At 50.4% G+C, this 9731-nt stretch overlaps 4 protein-coding genes across 4 annotated transcripts; 2 read left to right on the forward strand and 2 right to left on the reverse strand.

Moving 5' to 3' along the window:
- Nucleotides 1-228: 228 nt before the first annotated feature.
- Nucleotides 229-4473, reverse strand: VE01_06542 (uncharacterized protein). Its single transcript, XM_018275987.2, has 3 exons — nucleotides 3893-4473; nucleotides 3169-3836; nucleotides 229-3117 (listed from the first exon to the last, which is right to left on the reverse strand). The coding sequence occupies exons 2-3, from the start codon at nucleotides 3570-3572 to the stop codon at nucleotides 294-296; spliced, it is 3228 nt and encodes a 1075-aa protein (XP_018129491.1). The 5' UTR covers nucleotides 3573-3836; nucleotides 3893-4473; the 3' UTR covers nucleotides 229-293.
- Nucleotides 4459-5403, reverse strand: BNA1 (3-hydroxyanthranilic acid dioxygenase). The gene is made up of 3 exons (XM_018275988.2): nucleotides 5226-5403; nucleotides 5023-5098; nucleotides 4459-4943 (listed from the first exon to the last, which is right to left on the reverse strand). Exons 1-3 carry the CDS (start codon nucleotides 5255-5257, stop codon nucleotides 4491-4493), a joined length of 561 nt encoding a protein of 186 aa, XP_018129492.1. The 5' UTR covers nucleotides 5258-5403; the 3' UTR covers nucleotides 4459-4490.
- Nucleotides 5404-5551: 148 nt separating this feature from the next.
- Nucleotides 5552-6896, forward strand: VE01_06544 (uncharacterized protein). The gene is made up of 4 exons (XM_059463808.1): nucleotides 5552-5905; nucleotides 5966-6149; nucleotides 6316-6406; nucleotides 6470-6896. Exons 1-4 carry the CDS (start codon nucleotides 5846-5848, stop codon nucleotides 6585-6587), a joined length of 453 nt encoding a protein of 150 aa, XP_059319628.1. The 5' UTR covers nucleotides 5552-5845; the 3' UTR covers nucleotides 6588-6896.
- A 2368-nt stretch (nucleotides 6897-9264) lies between these two features.
- Nucleotides 9265-9678, forward strand: VE01_06545 (uncharacterized protein; the record flags this gene model as incomplete). The annotated part of the gene is made up of 1 exon (XM_018275990.1): nucleotides 9265-9678. A coding segment is annotated over one exon (414 nt), but the record flags the coding sequence as incomplete, so codon positions are not given.
- Between the last annotated feature and the right edge of the window lie 53 nt (nucleotides 9679-9731).

Genomic DNA, 9731 nt, shown 5'->3' on the forward strand with positions numbered 1-9731 from the left:
GGGAGATGAGGGGAGAGGGAAAAAATAGGACATCGTGGAGGTGGGAGTTGGTGACAATTAGGGTTGCTTTCTTGCTGATTTACGTAGCTTCAGTGACAAATGTCCGTATATTTTGGGGTTCAAATAACACCGGGGGTAGCATAATAGAATAAGTATCACAAGTCAATAGACTCAGAAATTGGGCATTCCATTCGCTGTATATCCAAGAGAAACGCATGGTAAAGTATACTCCTTTAATCTATTGGTCTCTGGAGCTAAATATGATGATCTGCTTTTTTATTAAGTGCCTAGAATTAAACATCATCCTCCTCAAGAATTTCAATGGACCAATCTAGCGGATCTAGCCTCTGAGGTTGATTTGAAACCGTGGCGTAGTTCTCTAGTACATCAGCAATATCCTCATAGGCTTCTATAATAGGTCCTCTTTCCACATCAGTAGAATCATCACATATATTCTTTGCTAGTTGAAGAGCGGTCATCCCATACGAGCTAACCAACGTCCTATCCGCACCAACATCAAGAAGCCAACTCAGTCCATTGAATAAGTCATTCCTTTTAAAGTCCCCATAGCGGCCGAAGGCGTCATTTACGAGACTATGAAGCAACGTCATTCCACGGTTGTCTTGCTCGTTAACGCCAAGTCGGCCGTCACGTAGGAGCAAAACGACGGGCCTGAATGGCGCGATTCTCGGGTGTCCGAACCATCTGTATAGATGAAAAGGTGCTTGCCCGGTGGTCGAACGCAAAGATGGGTCAGCACCAAGCACCAGACAACGGACTGCGAATGCGTAGCACGTTTCCGAGCTATACCACAATTGTGGCATTCTTTCGAATGCATAATGAAGAATCGTCTGGCCGCACTCGTCCCTAGCGTTAATATCAATCTTCAACTCTGAAATGACAAACTCTAACTCCTCTCCACTTCCTTGGACAGCGAAGTACTTTCGAGACTTAGCTGCTGCTTTGAGGATTTTGTCTGCGGCTGCAGTGCTTGCACCCCACTGATTCACAAATATACGAGCAAGGGCGACAGAATTCCCACGAATTGCATCGCAAATAGGAGTTTGACCACCAGCCCCTTCTGCTTCGATATCGTAATTATATCGCTTTAGCAGGTAACTACACATCCGTCCATTCCCAGAGCCGGCGGCCAGGTGCAGTAACGAGTCACGTTTTACGCCTTTTTTGATCGACTTGATGTCTTCGTCGATGATGCGTTGACCAATTTTTGTCCCCGCCAAGATTTGGAAGATCTCTAAATCGCCCCGTTTTGTAGCGTATTGTAAAGCACTTTCGCTATTCCAAGATGTGCATCGACTTTCTATGTTCGCCTTGTAGCTTAAAAGTAGCTGGATTAGCTCAGTATTTCCGCTATCAATTGCAAGACACAGCGGTGACCGGCCGGAGAGCCCGTAATCGCTGTGTCCTGCAAGCCGGTTGACGTATCGCTGGAACGTGAATGGTGAGGTAAGCTTCCTTCGTTTTAGTAACTTCGTCGCCAAAGCTACAAGTCCAAATTCGCAAGAAAATTGAAGTAAGTTTATAGCTTCTGTGCTTGAGAGTTCTTTACTGCTCGCATTCCGCCATTTGTCTCTAATAGCTGACATATCCGAGAAGAAAAGCGGGTTCCTATCAATTAATTGCCAAAGGCCCTTGTCTTGTAGTCGTTTCAGGTGTAGGTCCCAATTCGATTGTGCGTATTGGGCTAGAGGGTATCCATTGATGTCTTTGTATCCCTGCCAAGGGCGTTGATCTTCAACACATTTAAGCCATTCGTTCTGCATAGAAGATAGCAATTGACAGGCGATGTCAAGATCACCCTGTGCCTTATTCACGTGGAAAGCCGAGATTGCATGGTGCCTGGCTAGTCCAAAAAGGAAGTCTTTAACGCTTTGGTGGACAAAGGTTACTCTAATACTGATTGAGGACGAGGCATCTTGAGACTCCTCCTCATCAGCATCGCTAAGGCGAGAAAGCTGAAGTAAGTGGCCACAAGATTCAATATAGCTCTCACAGAGCTCTTCTTTTGATAGATAACCGGATGCATTAATCCGCATGGCTTCAGCTAGCTGAGGCACTGTCAGTGGAAACATAGCCAGCGAAATCCATTTCAGCATAGTTGCGATGATGGCAATGTTGTCTGGCTTTATACTCAGCAATATTCGCTCATAAATCTCATCCAGCCCTTTTGGGAGTGTTTGCAGTGCCTTTTCGATCCCGGGTACCGTTTGCTTCTCAAGGTCATCAGCCATGAAGCTGACCCAGAGGAATGTATCTTGCGATTTCTCCCGAAACGTCTCTTCGATGTGCTTAACAAGGCTCGTAGAAATCCCCTTTCGCTCGGCCAGTTGCGCAACTCGAGAGGTGATGTATGAATTTATGTCGGGTTGATTGCTGATCTGATCGGAATCTAGGTCGATTCGCGGGAATGAGCCCAGCATTCTCTCGAGACACTCGGGGTGTCTCCGACTAAGAATTATGAGACTTAGTCTATGCTTGTCTACGCTCTCTGTGAAGAGTATCTTAATCTTCTGAAGTAGATTCGGAAGAGAATCATCGGCGCATTCATCTAGTCCGTCAAGGACGCAGATCAAATCCGTCCCAAGGTCCAGGTCCTCTAGCATTGTCTGGAATATCCTCCAAAGACTTTCGAAGGAGTTGCTATTGAATAAAGCATCCTGTTGTATTTTCCATGGAGTAAATACATGGTGTAGAAGTCGCGGGTATTTGTCGATAAGTTGATATAGTAGGCCACGGATGATCGCAACAGCCGTGTTCCGAGATGCGTCTTTATTATCGCAAAAGAAGTATATAACATGTGCAGACTCTGATAGGCGCTTGGTGAGAAAGATAGAGATAAAAGTCTTTCCTTTTCCTGGCCCTCCTGATAGCCAAAGAAGACTCGGAGGAGACATGATCCAAGCCTTATACTCGTCGGTAGATGTGATCCACTCACATGTGCCCTCGACTCTGACGCCCTTGGCAGTAATGATTGCATCTCGATGATCGGTTGGATTAGTGATGAAGAGACTTTTCAGACATCGCTCTTCTTCAGTTCCAGGCTGAATCGCTGCTTTGATGAATTGGACATCTTGCGCGGTTTGATACCCTTGCGTGCTACCTTGCTGTTAGTCGTAGAACTAGACTCGGTATGGTTGTAATACATACAATTGAGAAATATTGATCTTAATTAACAACGTCCCCTTAAATCGTTGTAGCTCCTCGAAATGCTTTATCACTACTGGTTCCTGGTCTATGCCTTTGATGGCCAGCCAAGTCTTATGTAACCGCGAGTCACTAGCTGTGAAATCAAGGCCGCTGAAGATATCTATAAGGCCACGACAGATAGTTCTGCAGCTTTCGATGGTGGCATCGATTTCATAGCCGTCGAGGGTAGGCAACGCTTCGATATTCTTGATAAGCCCCAATAAATCTTCAACTTCCTGGCGCCAAGCCTCAAGCTCCTTTGGAGCGCCCTGATATTTGTCGCGGATAGACCTAATCAGCTGGACTAGCTTGAAGGCATCTCTAACAAGCTGCTCCGCCGCAGCCGCTGCTCCTAGGCCTTCCATTGCTGCGGTCGATCGCACTCACGGACGGCGAGGTGCAAGGTCGCACTCATAAACGTCGAGGTGTAATGTGGCAGGATGGGGGCGGGGTAACTCGACTAACGCATCCTTCTCACAGGACAACCAACTGTTGCCTGTATAGCCTCACCGCGCACGTACCAGTTGTTCTAGCCTAGTATATAACTTAACACAGACAGGGGGCCTAGTTCTCTCAAGTCCATAGTTGTGTATAATTATTCTTCATATAGTGCGGTATATATGTAGTGTCTGCTTCTTAGAGGTTAGTGTGGATGCGTGAACAGGGATAAGGAAGCCACTATTACTCTATAGCCGTTGTCTCTTGTTATAAGCCTCAGATTCTCCAATTTGCAACCAAAAGTGAACAGAACTGTAGAAAATGATTGTATGGTTGTTGGCGGATATGCCGACAACCAAGCTACTGCCCCTCGGCAACCTCTCTCACTGTCTAACCAACATATTTCCATGACGGCGTCTAAACAGACCTAACATCTGGCCTAAGAACCGACGAGTCGTCCTCTGTCTTGCCCTCTCTTGTAGCGTCATACCATCCCCTACTCAGCATGGCAAAAGCACCATTGAGAGAACGAAAACTCCACTATTGAAAGAACTTCTGAGGATACACACAAGAACTTCCTCTGTTTATATCATCTTCCGGAGGATGCAGGACGAGGCAATCCACTCTCAAGCATCGTCCACAAGTTTCTATGGTGAAGATCTAGCTCGAAAGCTTCTTCTTTCCCGCAGATTTTCAGGGGAGTTGTCAGAGTGCACAGTACCGTCAGACCCTAGCTCTAGACAAACCAATTTCAGGGTGATAGGCTGTTAAGAAGAAAAGAGAACACTTCCCGGGCCCCCCGCCGTCTCTATCCCGATTCACAAGTAGCATATATACCCCCCACCTTATTTCCCCTTCCCCTCCAAATTCGGATCCTCGATCTCCCCCTCCGCCGGCCTCGCCGGCGCAAATGTCCCACAATCACTACAGTCCCTTCCCCCCTTCTCCCCAGAATAGGCCTGCACCTGTTCCTTAATCTGGGTCCCCAGATCCACGCAATGGAACTCGACCTCATGAACCACCTTCCCACATGTCACGTTCGGGCAGTACCACCGCATTTTATCCACGCTCCCCTCAGGGCGGCGCTGCTCGATCACAATCCCGACTGTGTTGGCGAAGCGGATGGGGTTGTGTGGGACGTTGGGAGGAAGGAGGAACATGGAGCCTTCGGTGATGGGGAGGGTGCGCGGGATGCCGTTGTCGATGATTTTGAGGAGGAGGGTGCCGCGGTATTGGTAGAACCATTCGGGAGTGGTGTTGATGTGGTAGTCTGTGCGGGCGTTGGGGCCGCCAACGATCTGGTGGGGAGGTGGGTTAGCTGGAGCTAGATAGACAGAGTGGAGGCGCGGAGGAAGGTGGGGGGATGGAGGAGGGTACCATGACAGTCACATCTTCATCGTAGACGCAGTAGTTGTTCACAGGTGGTTGGAGGAGGTGCGAGTTCTCCTCGAGCCTGGACGAGTTAGCTGTGCTCTACTCCTCTGCGCTATTCCGCGATATCCGTGCTGCATTGTACACTTCGAATGCCACTGAGGAAGCACATTGTGCTCCAACGGCTCGCGTGTGCGCAGCTCACTTACCACTTGGGCAGGTTCAACGGGCCTGGGATCATTGCTTATGTTGTGTTTCTCAAACAGTCTGTCTTTTGGGTGTGTATTCTGGTAGTATAATATATATCACAGCTTCCAAACTCTCTGAAGATCCTCAATTTGCCAGAAGTCGACGTCGAAATTAGAAATTATGGTGATTCATCACTCCGTCCCCTCCGGCGATATGCCCCGCGCCGATCCGATCACCCCACGTCCGGGTGGCCACAGCGCGCTAGCCCGCCCCAGCGCTAGTCTTGCCGGTGCAGGGGTGTCCCATTATCGCGTCACGACAGGAGGTTCGTCACAGCGGGCGTTTGAGCACATTACATTGTCTATTGCATCTGAGACGGCGAGAGGGGAAACGGTACAAATAGGCAACCGACCGCAATTCAGGACGGAGGAGATATTTTGTTTACTATTTACTGTTATTGATTGATTGTTCGAATACGCTTGGTTGTTCGATTGTTAGCTATACAATAACCCAACTACCCGGGTTTCGACGTCGACCTCGCTCCGTATAGCTGCGTCTGCGACGGCATACCAACGACGAGACACCAGAAGCAAGAGCCAAGCAACAAGAACCAAGGCTCCAAGACTCCATATCGCTCAAAATGTCACACACAATGGGCCATGGCGACCATGACGCCTCCGCGGCGCGCTGCAACATGAACGTGAGTCCCTCCCTGAGTCCCCAATGCTCCTGCACACGACCAAGCTAACCCCTCCCCCAGATGCTCTTTACCTGGTCCACTCAAGATCTCTGCATTATCTTCCGCTCCTGGCACATCACCGGGCCCATAACACTTACCATCTCCCTCCTCGCCATTGTCGCTCTCGTGGCTGGGTTCGAGGCTCTGCGCGCCACGACCGCGCGATACGATGCTGCGCTGTTGAAGCGGAGGGATGAACTACCCCGTATGTCGCATCTCTTATGTCTCCTACCCCCATCCGGCGTAGTTACACCGGGCCCATCCTTTCCCCTTTCCCGTTGTTGGCCGAGATCTTGTTTTGCTTTTCGCAGAGAGACCGCGCTGAACGCTTCGAGACGAGGAACCTGCTGAGACGACGACGCTGCTCCCAGGACAGCAACAAACTTCGAGGGATGTGCGACGCGCAAAAGTGGCGAGGAGCGCTCTGTACGGATTGCAGACGTTTTATGCGTTTATGATTATGTGAGTTCCTCCCTCTACCTTTCGGGAGGTAAATAGATAGATGGGTAGATACTAATGGAGCAGGTTGCTGTTCATGACATACAACGGACAGGTGATGATTGCCGTCGGCATTGGAGCTTTTGTGGGACACCTGGCGTTTGGGGGTGCGACGACAGCGACGAGGGAGACTGCTTGCCATTAGTGGAAGGAAGGAGCAAACGGCTGAGAGAACTGGGAGGGAAGGAGCAACCAATGAAGAGACGGGATTCAAGAGGAAATAGCGAACGGACTCGCAGGGAAGGAGCAACCGATGGAGAGATGAGACTCGAAGAGCAGGTGCAAACGGAAAAGAGAACACGGAAGGAACGAGCAGATGGCCGGGGAAACAGCGACCAAGACACCATACTGCGGGCATTCCATTCTATTGAGCGAAGTGCAATTGTTTACCATATAGTTATATATCCATCCACATCCACACCCTCCAAGACCCCTTGATCTGATAATAACCCGACCACTAGCTTCATCCATCATCCATCGTACGACTCCCCCCTCATACGATTGCCCAAATTCCACATGATATATATACAGTCATACTATCGCACGATCTCCCCCTGACTATAAAAGTATCGCGCATTTCCCCTGACGCTTATTATTCACCCCTTCTACTTGCCTTCTCTTCCAGAACATTACGGTCCTCGGACAGACCCAAAGCATCCTTACCACCTCAACCACAACCACAGCATCCTTCACCATGGAGCATGAGGTTGCGCCAGCCCACCACCACCACCACCATCACCAAATCTCCCCCCTCTCCGCCCCTCAAGCCGCCGCCCCTCAAGCCGCAACCCCCCACATCAACCCATCCCTCCTCTCGCAACGCACCCAATCAACTCTCGCCCCGCCGACCCCCCCGCGCTCTCCCACCATCCACGCAGCTCCTATATACCAACTCTACCCCCCGCACGGCTTCACCCCACCCGCCTTCACCCCGCCCCCGCCCGGGGTCGGAACTAGTAGAATAGCACAGCTGCGCACGTACCTCGACCCTAGGCACCCGGATTATCAGCACGAGAGACAGCATGCTAATATTTTGGCGCCGATTTGGATGTATAGGGTGGGGCTTCTGGATGGAAGGATGCAGGTGGTGATTATAGGGGGGGAAGTGGTGACTCAGCCGGAGGCGAGGAGGTCGGGGGGGAGACGGGAGTGGTGTTGGGTTGAGGTTAGTTCTTTCCTTGTTTACCTTTTTTTTTGTTCAAGCCTATTCATTTTGTGATGGTGGTCTTTTTAACAGGGAGGGGATGTGACTGACGATGATTGTGTAGTCGGGACTTATAGTCTAATAACCCTTCGACATTTCTTTTACTATACCTTTTCATAGCTGCAATATAAGGTTGTACCTGAGTCCCCTGAATCCACGTCATAGACAGCATCGTATGATCCTGAAGGCACCTATAACTCCCTATAACTCACCTCCCCCCCTCCCGTAATTTCTCACGACTCTGCTCCCTATTCTATAGTAAGCCAGCTACTCTTACGAGTGACACGAAATATCTCTACCACAACCACAACACAACACACCACCGAAACAATCATACCATCCTACCCCCACCAACTCCCAACAGCTACAACTACGATGTCCACCCACTTGCCCCCGTCATGCCCATCCCATTAGAGGTCTCGGTCCCGGATATAATCGCGCGTCTACGCACCTACCTCGATCCCACACAGCCTGATTATTGGCGGGTGGAACAGCATGTTAATATCCGCAAGGCTATTGCGATGTATGAGAGCGGGGAACTAGACGGGTATAAGGAGGTATTTATTAGGGATGGCAGGGTTGTGAGTAAGAAGGAGGCGCTTGAGTGTGAGGGGTGGTGTTGGTGTGAGGTTAGTCTTTCTTTCTTCTTTATGATATGTCTATAGAGAAGCTGTTTTTTTGTGACAATGGAGTGGCTAATGATGGATGGGTAGGGGGCATAAGTCGCTAATGACTGTTTCTCCATTTTTAGAAGAGGAATGATGTAAATATACACCTAGCTGAGTTTATAAAATCCACGTGATAAACAGTATCGTATGATCGTACGATCCCCCCGTCGCTATATATAACCTCATCCTCCCTCCCCTATCTTTTCCCACCTCCCCCTCTCTCTCCTCTCCCCCCAACAAACCCCCCCTTTCGACAAAAAACTGCCGCCCTCACCACAAGACAAACACACCATGCAAATATCGACAGAATTCACCACCCCTGACTACACTCGAGGCTCACGCCACCCCCCACCCCACCCAGTATCACCAACCCAACCAATCCTCCCCACGCCCATCCCGCCCATCATCGACGTCCCCTCCACAATTACCCACCTCCGCACCTACCTCCACCCCGACAACCCCAACTACCACCGTGTGCAAATACAGCAGCATCTCAACATCTGCAAGGCTCTCCAGATGTATTACAGAGGGGACCTGGATGGGAGGAGTCAGGTGACGATTAAGAAGGGGAGGGTTGTGGAGAGGGAGGAGGTGCTTAGGGCGGTGAAATGCGGCTGTTGGTTGGATATAAGGAATGGGTGTTTGTACTTTGTGGAGGGGAAGGTGAGGGTGGTGGGGGATGGGGAGATGGGGGGGGGGGCGTATGTTGTGCCTCTTTCGCGGGTTTCGTAGGGGTGGTGTAAATGAAGTGATTGAGTTCTATTAAATCCACGTGATGAATGGTATCGTATGATCGTATGATGCTCTTAAGATATCTATAACTACCTCCACCCTCCCCGGAGATTTCCCATATCCTACTTCCTTTTCTATAGTAAACCACTTGGTGACAAGAAACATCTCTACCACCACCACTACTACCACAACTACAACCACCACCACAAAACATCATCATGGAAACCCCCCCAGGAAACCACCCCGCTATCCCTAACCAACGCCCCCGCCGCCCCCCCTCCCTCCCACACGCACTACCTACACCCCCCGCCTCCCCACGCCCCGCCAGCGTGGCCATACCCATCCCGCCTGTGTCTGTTCTCTCCATCCCCGCCACAATCGCACGACTACTTACCTACCTCGACCCCACGCACCAGGACTACTATCGGGTAGAACAACACCCCAACATCCGCAAAGCCATCTCGATGTATGAGAGCGGGGAACTGGACGGGTTGAGACAGGTTGCGATTATGAGGGGTGGGGTTATGAAGAGGGAGGAGGCATGGGAGGAGTCATTTAGGAGAGGTAGGGGGGCGGGCTGCTGCTGTTGGATTGAAGCTCGTGGGGAGTTTTTGCGGTTTGTGGAGGAGACGGTGAGTGAGGAGCAGTGTTCGGCGGATACGTATCCGGGTAGTATCCGTGATGC

This window comes from Pseudogymnoascus verrucosus (genome assembly GCF_001662655.1).
Source record: "Pseudogymnoascus verrucosus strain UAMH 10579 unplaced genomic scaffold scaffold_28, whole genome shotgun sequence".
Taxonomy (NCBI): Eukaryota; Fungi; Ascomycota; class Leotiomycetes; order Thelebolales; family Thelebolaceae; genus Pseudogymnoascus; species Pseudogymnoascus verrucosus.

Coding starts and splice junctions, on each gene's coding strand:
- VE01_06544 (XM_059463808.1), top strand. CDS start 5,846: ATGTCACACACAATGGGCCATGGCGACCATGACGCCTCCGCGGCGCGC. Junction 5,906..5,965: donor CGGCGCGCTGCAACATGAAC/GTGAGTCCCTCC, acceptor CCCCTCCCCCAG/ATGCTCTTTACCTGGTCCAC. Junction 6,407..6,469: donor TTTTATGCGTTTATGATTAT/GTGAGTTCCTCC, acceptor CTAATGGAGCAG/GTTGCTGTTCATGACATACA.
- VE01_06542 (XM_018275987.2), bottom strand. CDS start 3,572: ATGGAAGGCCTAGGAGCAGCGGCTGCGGCGGAGCAGCTTGTTAGAGAT. Junction 3,118..3,168: donor AAGATCAATATTTCTCAATT/GTATGTATTACA, acceptor ACAGCAAGGTAG/CACGCAAGGGTATCAAACCG.
- BNA1 (XM_018275988.2), bottom strand. CDS start 5,257: ATGATCCCAGGCCCGTTGAACCTGCCCAAGTG. Junction 5,099..5,225: donor CCGTTGAACCTGCCCAAGTG/GTAAGTGAGCTG, acceptor TAACTCGTCCAG/GCTCGAGGAGAACTCGCACC. Junction 4,944..5,022: donor ATGAAGATGTGACTGTCATG/GTACCCTCCTCC, acceptor CCTCCCCACCAG/ATCGTTGGCGGCCCCAACGC.